At 44.9% G+C, this 24,564-nt stretch overlaps 1 protein-coding gene across 1 annotated transcript in view; it reads left to right on the forward strand.

The window, feature by feature from the left end:
• Positions 1 to 24,564, forward strand: part of LOC149445402 (uncharacterized) — a 135,371-nt gene that overhangs the window by 105,767 nt on the left and 5,040 nt on the right. The window contains exon 8 of the mRNA XM_089653815.1: positions 16,923 to 17,121. Within this exon, the coding sequence (XP_089509941.1) occupies positions 16,923 to 17,121 (199 nt within the window). The remainder of the gene's footprint in view (positions 1 to 16,922; positions 17,122 to 24,564) is intronic.

Consider the following 24,564-nt stretch of genomic DNA (forward strand, 5'->3'; position numbering starts at 1 on the left):
CTCAGAAGTCAAAGAGATCAGTTCACTGAGTGTCAACAACAGCTTGAACAATATGGTACACAGTGCTGTTGTCATTAATAGGAATTGTTTATATTGCCATTTCCAAAATTAGAGTCAGGATCAAATTGAGATTCTTCTCCTTTACCGTTAGAATATGTTGCTCCAATTTTATTGGATGAAAGTGGAAGGCCATATGTACAGGGTGTATTGAATGGCAGGAACATAATGTTTTTAGTAGGTACAGGAGCTGAACCAAATTACCTGTAAATGCCAATTCTCCAAAATGCAATTTACTCGATTTTAGTGGAAAATGTAGTTTAGTTGCGAGGAAAGTTTCTAATGTGACTTTTGAGATTCCAGGATTTTTGAAAACTAACATAAACATCTGATATTGTCATGGTGCACAGAACATTCTTGGTATTGATGTGATTAGTAAACTCAATTTGATAATTGATTTATGTACTTCAACGTTATGGAGAGATCCATCTAGGCCCAAATCAACGTTAATTGATTCTTCCATGTATAGTAATGTTGGAAGTATTTGTACAGCAACTGCTGACATGTCTTCAGATCATAAATGGCCCCATACAGGAACCAATCTTGAATTGGAACAATTGGTTAGGTCACATAAAGATCTTTGGAGTCAAAGCAAAAATGATGCAGGTTTGTTTACAGATTTTGAAGCTGACATTGAAGGTAGAGACCCTAAGCCTCAACCTCAATACAAATTGCCATTAGAATCAATGAATCCAATTTCTTCCATTATAGAGGAGTCTTTACAGCAAGAAAGCACAATCAGTGGTGAATAATTGTATTTGGCCTATCAAGAAAGCTGATAACTCATATTCTTTATCAGTTGATTTCAGGACATTGAACAAATGCATCACAAATAACAAATCTATTATTCCTGATTTTAACACAATGTCACATCTGGATGCCAAGGCCAAAATATTCTCAGTACTTGAAATCACCAATAGCCATTTTTCAGTACCAGTAGCTAAGAGCTGTCAATATAAACTTGCCTTTAGCTTCAACAAAGAAACATATACATTCACAAGGCTAGTCCCAGGCTTAGATGTAAGTGATGGAATTGTTCATGAGTATTTGGGAAAAATATTAGCTAAATTCTCTAAGCCAGAATGTATTGTCCAGCATGTAGGCACGCTTCTCTTGTCTACACAAAATATAACTGAACATATCACTCTTTTGTCTGAGATATTTACTTTGTTACAAACATCAGGATTGCAATTGAATACAGAGAAAGTTCAGTTGATGAAAAGACAGGTGGAATTCCTTCATATGCAAATTAGTCATGGACAGAGACAGTTATTACAAGAAAAAGTTACAACTATTTCTGCTTATCCAATTCCAACAAATCGCAAGGCTTTGCATCAGTTTTTGAATGAAGTAAATCATTAAAATCTCATAAGGGTATGCGCTATATATATATATATATATAATCACCATATATTAAGTGTCCAAAATAAACTAGTGTCCAAAACAAAATCTAAATATTCTCTTTGACTTCATAACACTGTGAATAATCCACCACCAAATGAATTAAATGAACTCACCAGAGCTATATGCTGATCAAATTATAGAGCAGCAATAGCTCTGGGAGCGGTGAATGAACGATGTCCAGATATTAGATGTGGTAATTCTTAATCACGTCCAGGTAATCAATAATGGTGAACAGTAGGAGGGATAACGTATCACTACCAAGAGCAATACTCTGCAGCCAAGGATCTCATGATGAGTCTCTCCATTTAATTCCATACCTCCATATATGCATGAATCACACTCAGGGACAAAGGAAAAAGCATGATGGTGCAGTACGTTTAAAACACATGTAAATTTAATAAAAGCTCAAACAACTCACAAAAAAGGTGTCCAGACAGACACCAGCTTAAACAGCAATGAGGTGATGAACGATCCCCGCTCACCGCGGATCACCTCCGACAAACACTGGGAAAAGAACGTTCTGACATCAACATCGAGTAGGCCACGCCCAACGCGTTTCGTCAACACGACATCATCAAGGGGCTGGACCTTTCTTATAGTCTGTGAATATATATATCTATGTGGATATATATATATATATATATATCTTGGGTTTTTCACTCAGACTCTGAGGGGAGGGAAGAAGACTAATTCATCTGTTGTCATTTATCATTGTGGGACTACAAGAGAATACCAGCCCACTTTTAGGAGATAGTGGGGGCTGAATTGCTCCTTTTTTAGAGCAGAACAAAGACTTTGGACACACACTTTTTTTGGAAGCAAGGCTAAGAGAGCCTACTTATTGACACCACACACATACACAATTACATATAATATTTATCTCAAGAACAGAACTATATTTTTGGACATTATTTAAACATTCTGTATTCCAATTTTTTTTTCTAATTTTATGCAATTATTATTAAATAAATTTTTGAGTTTATGTAAGAGTTGGAAGGACTTTCTATTTTGAACTTTTCTCACCAATACAAGTTAATAAAATATAAAGACAATACGGTATTTTACACAATGTGTAACATATATAATGATACAATGTATCTCTCTTCCATTCAGAGAGAGAAAATAAGGGGGTGGGCTTCATAGTGACTGATCACTGTGATAGCCAATCAGGGGCTATCACAGCGATCAAGTGACCCAGAATTGAGAGTTCCAGGACCCGGGGCTCTCACTGACACCCCGGTCTCTGTGTTGGGAATGCGACGTGCGGTATGCTCCCAGCACAAAGACAGGTACACAAATTAGTGGACACACGGAAAAAATCCCAGGTCTGGTCTGAGAGGTCACTACTTTGCCTGCGCTCGACATCAGGGGGTTAAACCAACACTATGAAACCAGCCATTGATTTAAAATGGGAAATTCTGCATTTGGCCTTTAGATGGCGCTAAGTATCCTAGAAATTCTCACCATCCAATAGACAAATGTGGTATTTTCCATGTGAAATGGATGGAAACCCTTCAAGCAGTTCAGCAAAGATCCTCCTACCATTGGTCCCCCCATCCCATTCACACAGAAGGAATGGACTGTACCGGCACTTCTACCTGGGGGAGTTGTTGTTCCATTTATTATTAGACTCCTAAATGTCAGGAGACGATTATTTATTGTATTTATTTATAATACTTCCCTACCCGGCCAATTCTGACATTCTGACATGTAAAAGTCATTATTTGCTGGGAAATGACTGAGAGCCCCCAAATATTATATATAAGCAGAGACTCTGGAGAGTAACATGGTTGTTGTGTTGTCGCATTATATTTGTGCAGCTTTTTTTTAATGTACATTTTTTAGAAAAGAAACTTTACCTCATGTTAGTGCAGCAAACACAATATAATACTGTTTTGGGGTAAAAGATGATGTTATGCCAAGTAAATAGATACCTAACATGTCACACTTTAAAATTACAAATGCCAGTGGAATGGCGCCAAACTACGGGGCCTAAATACCCCCCATAGGTGTCACTCAGGATACCAGTGTAGAGGTACACAGGAGGCCTGATGCCGGAATTATCGCTCTCACTCTGACATTTCCAGCCATACCTGTGTGGAGACACGTGTGGTGAGAACACCGTTTACAATGTGTGGTGGACTTCTGTATGTGTTAGCCTTTGTGTGCAAACACGGGGGGGGGGGGTGCTTTCATTTTTTAATTATTTCTTTTTTTTCTATTGTTACTCTGTCCCAATTTTTTTATTACTTTTATTGCTATCAGACAGGTTCTCTTTACTGCGACATCTGCAGTCTATTGGACCCCAGATCCCAATCTGACCTTAAAAACATCCGATCAAACCAAGATCAGTTCATTCTGATCCTTTCACAAGCTGGAAATGGCTTGTTTACATCTGAGTGACTCAGGAAGTGACACAATCCTCGTTCCTTCTACATCCACGGGGGTTCCTTTATCCAGATTACAGCTCACCTCCTCATAGATTGTTAATAGGTTGGTCTGACAAGAACGATCTTTTCCCATAAATCCATGCTGGTTACTACTAATGATACTATGTTCATCAGCAAATTCTTGGGTATGGTCCCTTATCATCCCTCCAATAGTTTACAAACTATTGATGTTAGGCTGACTGGCTTGGAGCTTCCAGATATGTATCTCGGCCCTTTCTGGAATACTGGAACCACGTTAGATTTTCACCAATCTGCTGCCACCATTCCGGTCAGTAAGCTTTCCTAAAGATGAGGAATGACAGTCTATCAATGACCTGCTACATTCTTTGAGGACTCTCAGATGCAAACCATCTGGTCCTGGTGATTCATTCACATTTATTTTTTCGACCTTCTAGTCTTGTAATGGACTGCTACACTGACCACTGATAAAAGGGAATGTTTCTCCAATTGGTCACAAAATGTAAGGGACCACTACACTGACCACTGATATAATAGGGTCCTTCTCCCATTGGTCATCAATGTCAGGGACCACTACACTGACCACTGATATAAGGGGGTCCTTCTCCCATTGGTCACCAATGTAAGGGACAAATACAATGACCACTTGGGATGATCTCTGGGTTTAGTTGTCGGAGAGTAGGGATGAGACGACAGTACAAACCAAACTTTGCCTGTTCCGGTCCCGTGTTTTGCAGGAGCCGATCATCACATATAGAAGAGACATTTCTACCACTTCTATATATAACAGCTTCCCGCTGTCACTGGTGCCTGAGGAAGACATGGATGGGTACAGCGGCCACACCCCCAGGAATCAGTGATGTCATTGGGAATCCCTGCCATGTAAGGAAGGGGGCGGGGATAGCAGTGACATCACTGACCAAATATGGTCACTGGTCACATTTGGGTAATAAGGTCCCACCATCCCTGTCCCTTCACTTATGTAGATGATGACAGTTTAGGGAGCTGTCATTGGGCTGGTGCTATTGTCGGGTACTATATACCCCATAGTCATTCACATGAGGGAATGGTATATGGGGGCCCCGTTATTAAAGGGGGGTTCCAGAATCCAATATGACCCCCACCCACAGATCCCCACAGCCACCAGCCAAGGTGACAAGATGCTTTGCCTGAGGGAATCCCCCCTGGTAAGGTGACCCCCATGTTGTGGACATGTGACCTGGTATGGATCAGGAGGGGGGGCACACTACAGCCCCCCTCTGCACTCTGTATGGTGGGCTGTATATGATATACTGCTGACCCCCGCACTCTGCGCCGTTATTGAAGGGTGTGAGGTGTCACCGAGGAGCAATGTTCTATATTGAAGTTTGCCCTCATTGCACCGACACACACAATAGTTTTTGTCCAATAAATGTTTTATTATAATTTTACATTTAACAAGATTGAAGCATAAAGATCAGGAAATAGTAAAGAAAGGAATCCGATTGGTCAGGGAGATCCCTTGTCTGGAATGTGGGGGCGGAGTCATTATTATTGGTGTACAATACAATACACAACATGTTCCATTATTATAACAAAGTATTGAGGAAAAGATCCCAACATAGAAAATGGGGGAAAGGAGGAAATAAAGGCGGATATGAAGGGGAATCTGTGTACGGGGAACACCTTAACAATCACCACCATTTTATTCTCCAGGGCCTCTGATGTCACAGAATAGATGTTTGGGGGTTTATCTCATCTTCAGGACCAAAATCTGCATTTTCCCATGTGTGCAAAATCATGCAGAAACAGCTCTGGCAGTGAGAGGGTTAATGTGGGCTAGATGGGATCACTCTGCTGGGGTGACATTAGAGCTCCCCCTAGCTGCAGCCTGGTAATAACATTGCTGGGAGGTCTCTTCATTTCTCTGCTCCATACTTCCCGTCTTTATAGAAACGTCTCCTGACATTTGGGGGTCTATTCATAGAATGTTTGTATAGCAATTCCCTCAGTGAGAGTTCATGTCCATTCCTCCTGTGTGAATGGGGAACCAATGTTATTAGGATCACAGCTGAGCTGCTGGAATGTCTTCCATTGATGGAAAATACATTGAAAACTTCTTCTCCTGATATCAATGGCCAGCCCGGTCCCACACTTCATCCATGTCTTTGGGGACCTCTGATCTCCTTATGAACTGTTTCTTCCATGATGAAGATCAGCCATGGAGTATATCTGAGCTGTATATCAGGGTGTGCTTCTTCCCCACATGAGAGCTGGGATGTCCAGCAACATTCATCTAGAAGACATTTCCCACACTCAAGGCACTAATACACCTCCAGGGTTGTGTGGGACCCCTGATGTACAGGAAGATAGGACTTCAGTGAGGAACATTTCCCTCACTCAGGACAGGAAAGTGGCTTCTGCCGTGTGAGATCTCTGATGTCTGTAAAGTCTAGACTTATCTGAAAAACATTTCCCACACTCAGAACAGGAATACGGCTTCTTCACAGAGTGAGATTTCTGATGTGTGGAAAGATTGTACTTCTGTGAAAAACATTTCCCACACTCAGAACAGGAATATGGCTTCTTCCCGGTGTGAGATGTCTGATGTGTGTAAAGATTGGACTTATATGAAAAACATTTTTCACACTCACATCAGGAGTGTGGTTGTTCTCCTGTGTGAAGCCTTAGATCTGCAGGAAAAAGCCCCTCTAAGTGTAGCCCCCCTAATACATTTCTTGGTATACAAGGCAGGCCCCTCCCATAATGTCACAGTAAGCAGGCTCATCAGTAACACATCACAGGGAAGAAGATCTCCAATCTCCTTGACAAAGGAGCACACGACTATTACAGACATTGCACATGCTCAGAAACATGGTGCTTTCCTCCCAGGTGATGTCATTACGCCAGCACTGCAGTCCACAGTGTTTTCCAGCTGTGTGTGGGATGTCTGCTGGCCGCCTTCCTCCCCCATAGACAGCGGCACACACCGATCTCTCTGGAGTTCTTCTTCCCTGTGATGTGTTATTGATGAGCATGCTTACTCTGACTTTATGGGAGGGGCCTGCCTTGTATACCAAGAAATGTATTAGGGGGGCTACACTTAGAGGGGCTTTTTACTGCCCCACTTGTCTTCTTTACATGAGTCAGTGTCTGCTACAAAGACAAGCTTGTCCCCCATGGATGGACTCTCACAGATGGACATTTCCCGCACTCAAGGCACTGATACACCTTGAGGATTATGTGGGACCCCTGATGTAAAGGAAGACAGGACTTCAGTGAGGAACATGTCCCTCACTCAGGACTGGAAAAATGGCTTCTCCCCTGTGTGAGATCTCTGATGTTTGTAAACACTGGATTTCTGTGAAAAACATTTCCCACACTCAGGACAGGAATACGGCTTCTCCCCTGTGTGAGATCTCTGATGTGTGTAAAGACTGGACTTCTGTGAAAAACATTTCCCGCACTCAGGACAGGAATACGACTTCTCCCCGTGTGAGATATCTGATGTCTGTAAAGACTGGACTTCACTGAAAAACATTTCCCACACTCAGGACAAGAATACGGCTTCTCCCCTGTGTGAGATCTCTGATGACTATAAAGTTTGGACTTCTCTGAAAAGCATTTCCCGCACTCAGAACAGAAATATGGCTTCTCCCCTGTGTGAAATCTCTGATGTCTGTAAAGACTGGACTTGTCTGAAAAACATTTCCCGCACTCAGGACAAGAATACGGCTTCTCCCCCGTGTGAGATCTCTGATGACTATGAAGTTTGGACTTCACTAAAAAGCATTTCTCGCACTCAGGACAGGAATACGGCTTCTCCCCCGTGTGAGATCTCTGATGTGTGTACAGATGGGACTTCTCTGAAAAGCATTTCCCGCAGTCAGAACAGAAATATGGCTTCTCTCCAGTGTGAGATCTCTGGTGTCTGTGAAGACTGGACTTAAGTGAAAAACATTTCCCGCACTCAGGACAAGAATACGGCTTCTCCCCTGTGTGAGAAGTTTTATGCTCATTAAGATAGAATTTAGAACAGAACTTCTTTCCACACTCAGTACAGGAGAAGCTCTTCCCTGATGGAAGGCCGGCCCGGTCCCGCACAGTCTGAGGTTCCTCAGGATACGAGGAATCCGATGGTCCATCTACACTGGGTGGTGCCGGATGGACATTGGAGGGAGCCGGGTTTTCTCCTGGACTATACTGTGTGATGTCCTCATCTTCTACTTTCCAGTCTGGAGACAAAGTGAGACAATCCTCGGAGGTTTTCCTCATCTCCCGGCCATGGACTAAAATACAAAGACAAAGAGGATTACTAGACAGGAGCTGATTGGTTCCCCCAAATCAGGACTCCACCCACACCAGGCAGCTTGGTCTCCGAGGAGCTTACAATTCCACCCTCAAGGGAACTAGGAAATGGCTCCTCTGATCTCCTACCAGGTCATTTCTTTATTCATGGACCTTAGTCAGAGAGTGAGGAAACAACCAGAACTGTCTTTTATAGGAGGGACAGTGATGAGGGGATTATAGGACGAGGGTCCCCACCCCCTCTATTACTCATCGCCATCTTCCCAACACAAGAAGTACTGCACTTCCTTATTTAGTCCATGATTTAGTCATGAAGAACAGCGGGGCTGAGCCCCACCAGAGGTCAGAGAGTGAGGATGGGGGAGAACAACCACGATGAAGACTGGACTGATCCTGAAGACCACCATCATTGGGGTATTGACTCCTCCCTCATTATCACTTTCTGTTTAAGGGCCCAAAGATGGAGGATGTTATCACATTATTATCACCATGTAAAAGTCTGTGCTCCAATCACATCATCCGATATAAAATGTCCAGCTGGGAGGAAATGGGGGGAACAGAGGAGAATCCATATTATGTGTATATATAGCAGTGGGGGGAGGGGGGAGAGAAGAAGTCAGGACTATGGAATGTACAACATAGAGAATATAGTGCAGGGGTCAGGAGTATGTAATGTACAACATAGAGTATATAGAGCAGGGGTCAGGAGTATGTAATGTACAACATAGAGTATATAGTGCAGGGGTCAGGAGTATGTAATGTACAACATAGAGTATATAGTGCAGGGGTCAGGAGTATGTAATGTACAACATAGAGTATATAGTGCAGGGGTCAGGAGTATGTAATGTACAACATAGAGTATATAGTGCAGGGGTCAGGAGGATGTAATGTACAACATAGAGTATATAGTGCAGGGGTCAGGAGTATGTAATGTACAACATAGAGTATACAGTGCAGGGGTCAGGAGTATGTAATGTACAACATAGAGTATATTGTGCAGGGGTCAGGAGTATGTAATGTACAACAGAATATATAGTGCAGGGGTCAGGAGTATGTAATGTACAACATAGAGTATATAGTGCAGGGGTCAGGAGTATGTAATGTACAATATAAATTATACAGTGTAAGGGTCAGGACTCATAATATTGTATTCAGTAATCAGTGGAAGATTAAATGTTTACTGTAGACAAGTTGCAGAGATCCCACACCGCTGCCTCCCATCTCCTGAGACTGCACTCAGTGACTTGGGTCTGAGACTATACAGACATATCCCTCCACCCGGCACAGCCAGCAGACCACAGAGCAAGGAACCCTGGGAGAATTGTTCTGTCAGAGATCTTATTAGACCCAGGCATGGGGTAGAAGATCCAAAGCACATAACCCAGGTCAAGCAACTGCCAGCTGAACCCCAGAATCTCCATAAATCCAGTCTAGATACATAAATTGTAGAGGAGAGAGAAGTGCGCCAGACTAAGTGTAGTAAGGAGTTAGCAGTTTATTGCACACAAGATTTACGTGACCGTACACATGCTGGTGTGAGAGGCCAGGGACACCTATTCAGAGCCTGGTTCTTATCCTGCATTGCTACTCCCTGGACACACACCTGCCCTCCTTTCTCCTCCACTGGGACCCACAAAGGAGCACCAGCCACTACGTGAGCCTTGGCCCCTGGTACCATCTGCTCCAGATGTCCAGCCCAGATGATGTCCTTTTATCATTACTTGAGGCCTGATAATCACCCCCATCTTCTGAGTTTTTAAATCTTGAGTGCAATAAACTGTTAACTCCTTACTACACTTAGTCTGGCGCACTTCTCTCTCCTCCATTCTCTTCACACAGAGATCCGGTTTTCTCTAGAGAGTGCAGCCCCACGACGGTGTTTACATTGCAGCTATATACTGTATATATTTTTTAACCCCCCTCCTGCCCAGAACTACCTGAGTTACAAGACCCTCCACCTTCAGAACTATTAAAGCTGCATAACGCTTACTGAACCACCATATACTCATTTACTCAAGTTTTTCTCCCCCCCTCTCCTCCCCCCTAGTCTTGCGGAGTAGTCCACATGTTCTCCTATAACTGAACTACCTCTATCTCCATAAACCCACTACTACCTCTCCTGCACCAATACCCCCTTCTGTCTGTCTCCAATACATAAATTGTGTCTGCAGCACAGAGAAGGAAGATTATCCGAGAGAAATCCAGGAATACAGGACGGGGAACACAGCTCAGGAAAGTGACCAGGGGATTACAGGCTGATATCACCCAGTCCCCGCCCTACTCTGGACCAATCAGTGAGCAGTATGGGTGGAGGAATGGATTTAGTGTTCATGACCCACCTGTGCTGATCTCTGTAGGAGTGTCCTCCTCTATAAATGTCCCCGTTATTCCATCCTCCTCCATAGACTGCTGATCATCCCTCACATACGCCTCTTCTTCTTCTGCTTTCACCTCAAATTCTATATCTATCAGATCTTCAACCTAAAACAAAATAATAATAGAAGAGCTCATCTGTAAAACATAAACTCCAATATTGTGACATCACATAACAAATAATCACTTCTATGAGTCCATGTTCTAGATGCTCCATCCCACCAACCTTGTAATGGTGACCTTCCTGTGTGGAATCCCGGGAATACAGAGGACGGGGACATCTCTCTGGTGGGTTCCTGGTATTAGGTGGCTCCATCATATCCTTGTGTCCTTCTGAAAACTCCTCCATCACTCCATACTCCTCATCCTCCTCTTTATACTCTTCTTTAACATCAATATTCTCATCCCCGAGGATTCCACTCTGAAAGATATAATAAAACATTCATTGTAACAAACATGCTGTGTATAAATCACAACTACCAATAATTGTCATCATCTACCTGATGATGGGGAGAGATGGTGTGACCTTCCTGTGTGGAATCCCGGGAATACAGAGGACGGGGACATCTCTCTGGTGGGTTCCCATGACTGGATCCATCTGTAGGAAACACACACACTGACTGAATCCATTGTTTCTATGTGTTTATCAGATGATGGGGGATCTAGGTGGATCCTCCGTACTGCTCTCTCCTTTACAATAAAGTCTCCTCTTACCCGGTGATGTGAGGGGCGGCTGATTGTCCATCATGACGTCCTTGTAGAGATCCTTGTGTCCTTCTAAATACTCCCACTCCTCCATGGAGAAATAGACAGTGACACCCTGACACCTTATAGGAACCTGACACACACAATGATACAGTCACCATCCAGACACATCCCTTGTCTGTTACTGGAGAATGTCCCAGAATTCCCGGCACCGCTCACCTCTCCTGTCAGCAGCTCAGTGATCTCTCTGGTGACTTCTAGAATCTTCTTCTTCTTTCTCTCTTCTATCAGGGAGGGAGGTGGAGGCAATGTGATGTCATATGATCTCCAGACTTCACAGGAGGAAAACTCTACATCTGAACACAAATAGTCACATCAAATGATATTCCCAGAATCCTCCTCACCTCTCCATTCAGGTCTCCATTTTATTAAAGCCCCACTTCAGGCTGAGGTATAATTCCCCCCCACAGGACCCCCACACTATGCAGGGTATAGGCTTGTTGCAGCATTCTGATGTCATTACATACAACGCAGGACCAACAGTCCCACTTTACATGTGAGGATACCAAGGGACCCCACATCCTAAGAGCATCAGGGAAAAAGACAAGATGAAGGGAGATTGGGAGGAGGAGCTGTGAGGTCAGTGTGATGTCATAGGATTCTCCGACTCTGGATGGAGGGACATTGGGAGGAGTTGTGAGGTCAGTGTGATGTCATAGGATTCTCTGACTCTGGATGGTGGGGACATTGGGAGGAGGGGCTGTGAGGTCAGTGTGATGTCATAGGATTCTCTGACTCTGGATGGAAGAACATTGGGAGGAGGAGCTGTGAGGTCAGTGTGATGTCATAGGATTATCTGACTCTGGATGGAGGGACATTAGGAGGAGTTGTGAGGTCAGTGTGATGTCATAGGATTCTCTGACTCTGGATGGAGGGACATTGGGAGGAGGAGCTGTGAGGTCAGTGTGATGTCATAGGATTCTCTGACTCTGGATGGAAGGACATTGGGAGGAGGAGCTGTGAGGTCAGTGTGATGTCATAGGATTCTCTGACTCTGGATGGAGGGACATTGGGAGGAGGCGCTGTGAGGTCAGTGTGATGTCATAGGATTCTCAGACTCTGGATGGAGGGACATTTGGATGGGGAGATTTGAGGGGTCCTCTATATGAGGCTCCCATGCAAACCAAATCCTTGTTCCTGGGTGCGTCCTACCTCTCCTAAACTGAAGAGTGACCTTTGACCTTTACCATCCAGAAATCTGTCCGGAATCTGTGGAAGTAAGCTGTCATGTGATCAGGTGACGTGCGGAGGAACGGAGTGTAAATAGCAGACAATTGTCTCCAGAGCCCCTAATGGTGGGGATGGATTTGGCGGCGTGCTGGTGCCAAGTTTCCTCCCCCCAGGGTCACTGCAGGTGTGGAGAAAAGCTGTGTAAGAGGATATGGAGGAGAGATGAGGAGGAGATCCAGGAATCAGGAGAAAGGTCAGGGCAAGCAACAGACGAGCGCATCCAAGAGACCAAGCCGGGGTCACTACACAGAAAATCAATCCAAGGAAACAACAGGCAGGACGAGGAATAGCAAGAAGGAGCTGAGAGACAAATGAGAATATTGCTCAGCCAATGGGAGATGATCTCAGCATGACTTCCATCATGAAGGAGATGAGGGGGAGGGGAGGAAGTCACTGAAGGTGACCATAGATCCATGGAAATTCAGCTGGTTCAGCAGGGATTGCTCACATTTCCATCCATGTGTGGCCACTGCCAGATAAAAGCCACTCCCCCAGCAGCTGCAGCCAATAGCTTCAGTGCTGATCCGTGTATTCTGAGAGCGGAGGAGTCCCCCCATTGTCAGGATACAAGAGTGCAGCGGGGAGGATTCCCCCATCCACCTTCAATGTGTGGATGGGGGAATCCGTTCAGTGTGTTCACTAATCCCTCTGGCTGAACGATAAAACTGAACCATGTAGGCCAGCTTTGGGGGCAAATATATTATCATCAACTCCTCCCCCTGAAGGGGTTAATCTGGGTTCCCACACTATATATGTGTGTATCATCATCTGCTGGAGATAAAAGACGTCACAGTGACTATGGAGGAAGAGAACGGACATGACTATGGAGGAAGAGGACGGACATGACTATGGAGGAAGAGGATGGACATGACGGGGGTTACTGGGTGTAAATAAGAAATAACATCTTATTACCTCCTCTGCTGCCACTTCCAGCTACGTCTCCTCTCTACTTCCTGTCTGTACCTGACATCACTTCCTGTCTTCCATAGACTTCCTGTCTGGGTAGTAGTGAGATCACCACCTTGTGGAGCTCAGAGGAACTGCAGCCCCGAGAAGCGTCTGGTAGTGTGACCCCGGCCTTGTGCTGGGTGTGTATGGACTGTAGATCCTTATAGAGGGGTCACCTCCACCAAGGGGGACAGAAATATATAACTGCTCAGGAGTGGCTTTTTGTCATCTTTGATTTTGCAGTAAAATGTAATTGCAGATTTTGTCATGTCACACATCTGTTATATGGATACAAGGAGCTCCGGTTGAAAAAATTGCCCCTTATCCTCATATTAGATCAGATTTTTTTCTTTTTTTTCTGACATTGATGTACAGCATAGGACATTTTTTATAATTTTCTTTCTTTACAATTTACATTTTTGTGAATAAATACAAGTATATGTAAGAGGAAGAAACCATTGTCCTTGTTACTCCCCCGGCAAGTTACCCCTCCATGTTGAAGTCATGTCACCTGGTATGGTCCAAGAGGGAGGAAATACACCCCCTCCCCACCTGTTTCATGGCCTGGCCTGCATGCTCAGATAGGGGTCTGGTATTGAATGTTGGCAGGACCTTCTGGAACATATCTCAGATAGTCTCTGTAAGGTGACCATAGACATGGAGGACACCAGCAATGGTTGGGATGTAACATCCCCTGTAAAGGTGGCATGATATGACAGATATTCCTGGAATTCAATGTTCAGTATTACAGATACAGTGTTCTCTTCATTTAGTGGTCAGTAGAAGACAAATGGTCACAATATAAAAATCTGAATAGTCGGCTCTGGAGTGTGAAGATTGGAGGAATGAACACCTAGATGGCAATAATGATCTGACATCCCTGTAGACATAGATACGGATGAATGATCTGTCACCTCACTGAGCGTCAAAGGAAATATTTTAATGCGCTGACTACGACCCCAGTGGGGAGAAGAGATTTGTGCACATTGGGCTCCCCACTGGCTGCAAAGGATTGTCCTTCTTATATAAAATGGTATGTGTCAGGAGTACAGAATCCCATAGGGGCCCCCAACATGGTTCTATGGGGTCTGCTCATGACAGCCATGCTGTGAATGAATATGTTGAGATCAGACTGAAGCACTGGTTTTGGAAATCACATCGCCAACCCAGAAACCAGAAACGGTGGGTCCATGTAGCCCATGGCACCTTCAGAAGACAGAACCATCCCCAGGGCTGAGGAGGGAACACCCCCCAGAGGTGATTGGACAGGGTTAGAGCCCACATATTATCTCTATAAATTAGGAAGCATGAGATATGGACTTGGTCTCCTGTGTTCTCATCTGTGACTATACCGTCTACAAGAAGATGAAGAGTCACACTCCGTAATCAGCCCATTCTTCATATTTTATTCTGTGTGTCACCCCAATGGGCTCATTCACAAGGATAGAGTAGCTCTAACTCTACTCTATGTGAGCGAGCCCATTGGGGTGACACATATTTCGGGAGTTTGGTTTATCAGGAGGAGATCATGTGTATGGAGTTATGTCGTCATCAACAGAATGAAATATCAAGAGGGAGCTAATTACAATTATTAATTACAGAGTGCAGCTCTTCATCTTTTTGTTCCTATTCATAATTTCATGTTGGAGAGGAGACGGGGTACAAGTGCTATCACCTGGATGGTCCATTAGGAGGTGCAGGGTTGGAGCGGTGCCGTGGATTTGGATTCTTACTATATGGTCTTCACTCATCACCTGTGATCTAGGAATCCCTCATATACCAGGCTACCAGATGGTACGGCAAGGGAAATGTACCCAGCCCAAAGGCTGAGCAGTAAAGACCAGCAGCTGTTCATTGCAGTGTGAACCTGGCCTTAGAATTTTGGAACCTTTCCCCTCCTTACTTCATGCTTCATGTTTTTTCTTTGATTCTACACAAGTTCTTGGATCTCCAGATAGTCAAGCCCTGCTGTTACAAAGCCTGATTTTTCCAGCCTTATGGTGTCAGTGGGCATACTGGATTGACTATTGCAGCCAAAAAGGTTTTGAGAGACAGAAGTATCTAGGCCTTTTGTTGTTTCTGATCTTTTGAAGGCTAGGAATTCTAAATTAGGAAGACTTCCCGCAGGTCTTTACAATCATATTTAGCGTTTTGTTGACCAAAGAGTTTCCTCCTTGTTTTGGTCCGTGTCTTGGTTTCCTTCTTGGGGTGGGGGGTTAATGTGTGCCTGGCCTTGTGTATAATCAAGAGTCAGATTTCAGCCTTGGCAGTCTCTTCTTTCAGGGGCTGATTGCATTACACTTTCTAGTTGCATGCGTTGGTACTAGATGTCCTGCATGTTGTTCCTCTGGTCAGCCTGTCATTGTTTCTATGGGATCTCTTTCTGTTTTTACAGAATTCTCTGTTTAAACCCATTCAGGACCTTCCTTTTGTTCCCTTTGTTCTTTCACAAAGATGGCTTTTTTACCTTAGATTTTTTTTATTATTTTTTTTATCTAAAGGGGTTTGTACCTTTCCATCTCAGCCGGGACAGCGTATTACCTCCCTTTACCCTCATCTCAGCCGGGACAGCGTATTACCTCCCTTTACCCTCATCTCAGCCGGGACAGCGTATTACCTTCCTTTACCCTCATCTCAGCCGGGACAGCGTATTACCTTCCTTTACCCTCATCTCAGCCGGGACAGCGTATTACCTTCCTTTACCCTCATCTCAGCCGGGACAGCGTATTACCTCCCTTTACCCTCATCTCAGCCGGGACAGCGTATTACCTCCCTTTGCCCTCATCTCAGCCGGGACAGCGTATTACCTCCCTTTACCCTCATCTCAGCCGGGACGGCGTATTAGCTTCCTTTTACCCTCATCTCAGCCATGACAGCGTATTACCTTCCTTTACCCTCATCTCAGCCGGGACAGCGTATTACCTTCCTTTACCCTCATCTCAGCAAGGACAGTGTATTACCTTCCTTTACCCTCATCTCAGCCGGGACAGCGTATTACCTGCCTTTACCCTCATCTCAGCAAGGACAGCGTATTACCTCCCTTTACCCTCATCTCAGCAAGGACAGTGTATTACCTTCCTTTACCCTCATCTCAGCCAGGACAGTGTATTACCTTCCTTTACCCTCATCTCAGCCGGGACAGTGTATTACCTCCCTTTACCCTCATCTCAGCCGGGACAGCGTATTACCTTCCTTTACCCTCATCTCAGCAAGGACAGCGTATTACCTTCCTTTACCCTCATCTCAGCAAGGACAGCGTATTACCTTCCTTTACCCTCATCTCAGCCAGGACAGTGTATTACCTCCCTTTACCCTCATCTCAGCCAGGACAGCGTATTACCTTCCTTTACCCTCATCTCAGCCGGGACGGCGTATTACCTCCCTTTGCCCTCAGGCTCAGTAACTGGGGGAATAGGTTTTTATCACGTTGGGTATTTGTTTGTCTATCAGGTTACCTGTAGTTGACAGCCGCAATTTGGCAACAGGATTTCTCTTTGTGGCACCTGAGGACCGAATAGAAGGATCCCGCAGCTTCCATGTCTATGTTTATTCCCTGAATTTGTCGGCTTGTTGCTCCAGTTTCCAGTATGAAAGGACAGTTTCCCCCTTTATAAGGGATGACACTACCTACCTTCAGTGTATCATGTTGGTGAAGCCTCTACCTGGTCTTCGGTGCACTCTTTATGATGTTACCAGGTGGATGTTAGAGTCACTAAGGACTCTTCCCTTTGGACACATTGGTTTTTGCAGGCTGCTGCATGAGGTTCTTTCCTATTTCTGGTTGTTTTTGGGACCTGTTGGCTTGTTGTCCTCCCCTCATGTTCTAGGTGGGACATCCCTGTTAGTAAGGAATGTAAAAGATGTTCTGTGTCCTGTGATGTGCGACAAAGAAAATGACATTTTGTGGTTTACCTGTAAAATCCATTTCTTGGAGTCCCTCAGGAATCCCAGAGATCCGTCCCCTCCTGTTATGGGCTATGGCTTGCTACAAACCTTTCCTATGTCGGAGATCTGCTCTACAAGGGGACGTCCTGTCTGTTGTTGGCCAATGTCCGATCACCTGTAGGTGGGCATAACAGTGTTAGGAAGGATTTATAAAGATGCTTCGTGTCCTGTGATGTATTCCAAGAAATGGATTTTACAGATCATTGATGCCATTTGTTACTAAGAGACAGGAATTGTTCATTGCTGAAAGAGCCCCTAGAAACCTTTGGAGGACCCCTGGCTGAGAAAGGCTGGACTAGGCAGTCATATATTTCTGTCCCCCTTGGTGGGAGTGGAGGTGACCCCTCTATAAGGATCTACAGTCCATACACACTCAGCACAAGGCCGGGGTCACACTACCAGACGCTTCTCGGGGCTGCAGTTCCTCTGAGCTCCACAAGGTGGGGATCTCACTTCTACCCAGACAGGAAGTCTCTATGGAAGACAGACAGGAAGTGATGTCAGGCACAGACAGGAAATAGGAGACGTTGCTAGAAGTGGCAGCAGAGAAGGTAATACGATGTTATGTTCTATTTACACCCAATAACCCCCGTCATGTCTGTCCTCTTCCTCCATAGTCACATCCGTCCTCTTCCTCCATAGTCACATCCGTCCTCTTCCTCCATAGTCACATCCGTCCTCTTCCTCCATAGTCACATCCGTCCTCTTCCTCCATAGTCATGTCTGTCCTCTTACTCCATAGTCATGTCCGTCCTTTTCCTCCATAGTCATGTCCGTCCTTTTCCTCCATAGTCATGTCTGTCCTCTTAAATGACATAAGAATGTGAATCAATGCAAAAAAACCATCCATGAATATTCAAAATATAAAGTCCATGCAAGTGAAACTGTCAAAAGGTGATCTTCACTCTGGTGAATAAATCCTCAGATGTCAGCAATGCTGCTCCCCTCCACACACTGACCACACAGGGCCAAAGGCTAGTAACCTCCTGTGTACCAGATCCTCATTTGAGGATTTTTTTCACCAGAGTGAAGATCACCTTTTGACAGTTTCACTTGCATGGACTTTATATTTTGAATATTCACAGATTTTTATTTTTGCATTGATTCACATTCTTATGTCATTTAATATTGAGTGGTTATTAGTTTTGTAAAATATATTGTTAATGCATTCGATATATTCTTCTTTATATCACTTGAACTTTATTTATTTCTATATATTCTTTGTGTAGTGGTGTCACATTAAGGATAGTTTATTCCCGTTTGCGGGTCATTTTTACCACTGAGCACTAATATGTTGACACATTTTGCACAATTAAGTATGAATTTTTATTTATGATTAGGATTTGGGTTTATATAGCGCTTCACTATTTTATGTATGTTTAAATCCCAGCAAGCATTCACCCGATATAAATCTGCTTTCTTCACATACAATTCCTCCCTCCATGTTACCAAACAAGACGACTTTGTCACTCTCATCAATACCTTGTCATCCAGTCCTCGTCATCTCTTCTCTACTGTTAACTCTCTACTTTCTCCACCTCCACCTCCACCCAGAATCTCCTCCTCCACCCAATACCTCACTCACTGCTTATGAGATTACAAATCATTTCAAAAACAAGATTGATGCAATTTGTAGGGACATCTCCTCTGCACAGACATCCATCCCACTTAGCATACCTTATACTAAACTTTCCTCTTTTGACCTCACTACTACTGAAGAGGTCACTAAGGTTTTCTCAGAAGCCCGTCTCACCACCTGCCCCCTGGATCCTGTTCCCTCACAACTACTACAGTCACCCTCTTCTTCCATCCTATGATCCCTCACTCACATCTTCAATCTCTCCCTCTCTACTGGTGCCTTCCCCTCCCCTCTAAAGCATGCGCACATCACTTCCATAGTTAAAAAGCCCTCCCTGGACCCCACCAACCTGAACTACTTAAGACCCATCTCCCTGCTGCCATTTACCTCTAAACTCCTAGAACGCTTAGTCTACAATCACCTGAGCTCCCACCTCACTGACAACAACCTTCTTCACCCTTTACAGTCTGGCTTTCACTCACTACACTCCACTGAAACTGCCCTACTAAACCTCACTAATGATCTACTAACTGCTAATACCAATGACCACTACTCCGTACTGATCCCAACCAATGGCCACTACTCCGTACTAATCCCAACCAATGGCCACTACTCCGTACTCATCCCAACCAATGGCCACTACTCCGTACTCATCCCAACCAATGGCCACTACTCCGTACTCATCCCAACCAATGGCCTCTACTCCGTATTTATCCCAACCAACGGCCACTACTCCGTACTCATCCCAACCAATGGCCTCTACTCCGTATTTATCCCAACCAACGGCCACTACTCCGTACTCATCCCAACCAATGGCCACTACTCCGTATTTATCCCAACCAACGGCCACTACTCCGTACTCATCCCAACCAATGGTCACTACTCCGTACTCATCCCAACCAATGGCCACTACTCCGTACTCTTACTACTTGACCTCTCTGCGGCTTTTGATACGATTGACCATCCCCTCCTCCTCAAAAAACTCCACTCTCTTGGCCTCCGAGACTCTGCTCTCTCCTGGTTCTCCTCCTACCTATCACAGAGCTCCTTCAGCGTTACCTATAACTCCCTCTCCCTCTCCACTCCCTCTTTCTGTAGGGGACCCTCAAGGTTCTGTCCTTGGACCCCTTCTCTTCTCCATCTACACCTCCTACCTTAGTCACTTGATAAACTCCCATGGCTTTAAGTAGCATCTCTATGCTGATGACACACAAATCTATCTTTCTACTCCTCACCTCACCCCTTCAGTCTCCTCCTCACCTCGCCCCTTCAGTCTCCTCCTCACCTCACCCCTTCAGTCTCCTCTCACATTACTAACCTACTAAGTGACATATCGGCATGGATGTCACTCCACTTCCTCAAACTCAATATTTCCAAAACTGAGCTCTTAGTATTCCCTCCAGCCTGTGCCCCCTCCCCCAACTTCTCCATCAAGAGCAATAATACACCCATCAGTCCCTCCCCTCATGCCAGGGTCTAGGTGTAATCCTAGACTCCCATCTGTCTTTTCAGCCCCAAATCCAATCACTGTCCAAATCTTGTAGACTTCACCTCCACAACATCTCCAAGATACGCCCGTTCCTAACCTCAGAAACCACTAAGCAACTTATTCACTCACTTGTTATATCTCGCCTTGACTTGTAACTCCCTCCTCATTGGCCGATCTCACCGCAGGCTATCCCCTCTTCAGTCTATCATGAACTCTGCTGCCAGACTCATCCACTTTACTAACTGTTCTCAGTGTCCTCCCACCCCTCTCTGCCAATCCCTCCACTGGCCTCCATTCTGTGTCCTCCACCCCTCTCTGCCAATCCCTCCACTGGCCTCCATTCAGTGTCCTCCACCCCTCTCTGCCAATCCCTCCACTGGCTTCCCATTGCCCAACGGATAAAATTCAAAACATTAACAATAACGTATAAAGCCATTTATAACTCTGCCCCAAATTATATCACCGATCTTGTCTCCAAATATCACCCAAACAGTCCTCTCCGCTCCTCGCATGACCTCCTGCTCTTTAGCTCCCTTTTCTCCTCCTCCCATGCTCAGCTCCAGGACTTCTCCAGAGCTTCACCCATCCTCTGGAACTCTCTACCCCATTTTATCAGGCTATCGCCTACTCTGCTCACTTTTATTCACTCTCTGGAAACCTCTCTCTTCAGGGAAGCCTCTCCTGCCCTCAGCTAATACTGGAATCTTCTACTCCTCCTACCAGTCCATCCCCCACAGTTACTACCTTTTGTACCACTAGCCCCTCCCTCTTAGATTGTAAGCTCCAAGGAGCTGGACCCTCCAAACCTTCTTGTATTGAACTGTATTGTTGCTGGTTTCTCTCCCATTACATTGTAAAGAGCTGAGCAAACTGTTGGCGCCATAAATCCTGTATAATAATAAAGTCCTGAAACCATATTTCTCCATAATGATCCCAGTCTCAGATATTCATCCTACAATGTGATCAATAAAGTCTCCGGAGATCACAGAGATCTGAGAAATATGATGTGTCCTGGCAAAGCCCAAAGACAAAGGTCATCTTTCACGTTTGGAGAAGTGGGGTGCACCTGGGAGCAATGTACAGAAACCTCACAGAGCGCCCCACAGCTCCTCCTCCCAATGTCCCTCCATCCAGAGTCTATATGTCCTATGACATCACAATGACCTCACAGCTCCTCCTCCCAATGTCCCTCAATCCAGAGTCAGAGAGTCCTAAGTCATCACACTGACCTCACAGCTCCTCCCAATGTCCCTCCATCCAGAGTCAGAGAATCCTATGACATCACATTGCCTCCACCTCCCTCCCTGATAGAAGAGAGAAAGAAGAAGAAGATTCTAGAAGTCACCAGAGAGATCACTGAGCTGCTGACAGGAGAGGTGAGCGGTGCCGGGAATTCTGGGACATTCTCCAGTAACAGACAAGGGATGTGTCTGGATGGTGACTGTATCATTGTGTGTGTCAGGTTCCTATAAGGTGTCAGGGTGTCACTGTCTATTTCTCCATGGAGGAGTGGGAGTATTTAGAAGGACACAAGGATCTCTACAAGGACGTCATGATGGACAATCAGCCGCCCCTCACATCACCGGGTAAGAGGAGACTTTATTGTAAAGGAGAGAGCAGTACGGAGGATCCACCTAGATCCCCCATCATCTGATAAACACATAGAAACAATGGATTCAGTCAGTGTGTGTGTTTCCTACAGATGGATCCAGTCATGGGAACCCACCAGAGAGATGTCCCCGTCCTCTGTATTCCCGGGATTCCACACAGGAAGGTCACACCATCCCTCACCATCATCAGGTAGATGAGGAACAATCACTGATAGTATCATTAGGATCTGTACATTATCTGCATTGTTACCATTGATGTCATTTTTATTATATATTCAGAGTGGAAACCTGAGAGATCCTAAAGTTGAGGTTAAAGAAGAGATAAAAGAGGAGGAGGATGAGGATGGGGGGATGGAGGTGTCAGAGCTTCTAAGAGAACACAAAGATCTGTACCAGGACACCATGGTGGAGTCATCCAGCTGCAGGAACCCACCAGAGAGATGTCCCCGTCCTCTGTATTCCCGGGATTCCACACAGGAAGGTCACACCATCCCTCACCATCATCAGGTAGATGATGACAATTATTGGTAGTTGTGATTTATACACAGCATGTTTGTTACAATGAATGTTTTATTATATCTTTCAGAGTGGAATCCTCGGGGATGATAATATTGATGTTAAAGAAGAGTATAAAGAGGAGGATGAGGAGTATGGAGTGATGGAGGAGTTTTCAGAAGGACACAAGGATATGATGGAGCCACCTAATACCAGGAACCCACCAGAGAGATGTCCCCGTCCTCTGTATTCCCGGGATTCCACACAGGAAGATCACACCATCCCTCAGTATCACAAGGTTGGTGGGATGGAGCATCTAGAACATGGACTTGTATGGGTCATGTGTGGATTTTTTAGATGATATTCTCTCTCATTTCCTTGATTTAGAGTGGAGATCCAATCGATATAGAATTTGAGGTGAAAGCAGAAGAAGAAGAGGCGTATGTGAGGGATGATCAGCAGTCTATGGAGGAGGATGGAATAACGGGGACATTTATAGAGGAGGACACTCCTACAGAGATCAGCACAGGTGGGTCATGAACACTAAATCCATTCCTCCACCCATACTGCTCACTGATTGGTCCAGAGTAGGGCGGGGACTGGGTGATATCAGCCTGTAATCCCCTGGTCACTTTCCTGAGCTGTGTTCCCCGTCCTGTATTCCTGGATTTCTCTCGGATAATCTTCCTTCTCTGTGCTGCAGACACAATTTATGTATCTAGACTGGATTTATGGAGGTTCTGGGGTTCAGCTGGCAGCAAAATGTTCATTTTCACCGTAAATGTTACTAGACCTAGGCACCTGGACATGTTCTTTTGATCTTATTCCTCATGGTGGTGACATAGCAATTCTCCCAGTATTTGTCACCTGTGCCGGGTGGAGGGATATGTCTGTAGTGTCTCAGACCCAAGTCACTGAGTGCAGTCTCAGGAGATGGGAGGCAGCGGTGTGGGATCTCTGCAACTTGTCTACAGTCGACATTTAAAGTGGTTGTAAACCCTCCATATACCCAGTGCAGTGACTGGCCTCAGGTGATACAGAGATAAAACAAATCCTCCTACATATGTTGCACCTTTTTATCTGTAGCAATCTCTTCTCTACAACTGTTCAAAGCCCAGAATGTATACAGCTTGTATGAGAAGTCAGAAAAAAAGAGACAGAGAGCTAAAGTCACATTCTGCAGAGTTCAGTGAGGTGAGCTCTGAAAGATGATTTGAGGGAAGGTACACACCCTTTCACACAGCACACAGGAACAGAGCTGAGGCTGTCAATCACAGGCTGTGTGCTGGAGCTGCTCCCCTTTCACATTTCTTCTCTTGGTGTCAGGAAGACTTGTCAGAAGTAATTCATACTGATCGCAGAGGAAGGAGACAGCAGACAGAAGTGGCTCTTATTGCTCTGGACTGAGACAAGTACACACTGTAGAGGGATATGCTTTGTTCATATTCCATGTCTGAGGGTTACAACCACTGTAAGTGATCTCTGATTACTAAACACCAATTTGATGTGATCCTTACACTATTTATTAGTGTGGCCCCCTTGTCCTGAATAGAGGTACTATGTGGGTTTAGTTTGTGGCTGGGCTGTACTTGGCTCAGGCTGATTGTATAGTTCTTCACTTGGTTTCTCCCTAAGTTTAGGTTGTCTTGTGATGTCTCACTGTGGCCAGTAGATGTCACTGCTATCACTGGACATAGTATGAGGTGGCGGCTGCATTCCTTTTCTTTGGCTTTTTTCCCTGTTTTCACCTGGTGATCTGGCCAGTAACACACCTTCTGTATTAGAGCGCCCCCGCTGTGGAGGCAGCAGCATGGTCAGTCTGGGGGGAGGGGAGTGTTAGATGTACTAGCAGATATAAAAACAGTAACTAATTGAAGCCAAACTCCAGATCACACTTCATAATCAGTTACATCAAACAGTTGTTTACTTTTGGGATAAAAGTTTTACATGAATAAATAAAAGCTGATCATTGTA

Source organism: Staurois parvus, unplaced genomic scaffold (genome assembly GCF_062004578.1).
Source record: "Staurois parvus isolate SC_StPar_1 unplaced genomic scaffold, SC_StPar_1.0 ptg000721l, whole genome shotgun sequence".
NCBI lineage: Eukaryota > Metazoa > Chordata > Amphibia > Anura > Ranidae > Staurois > Staurois parvus.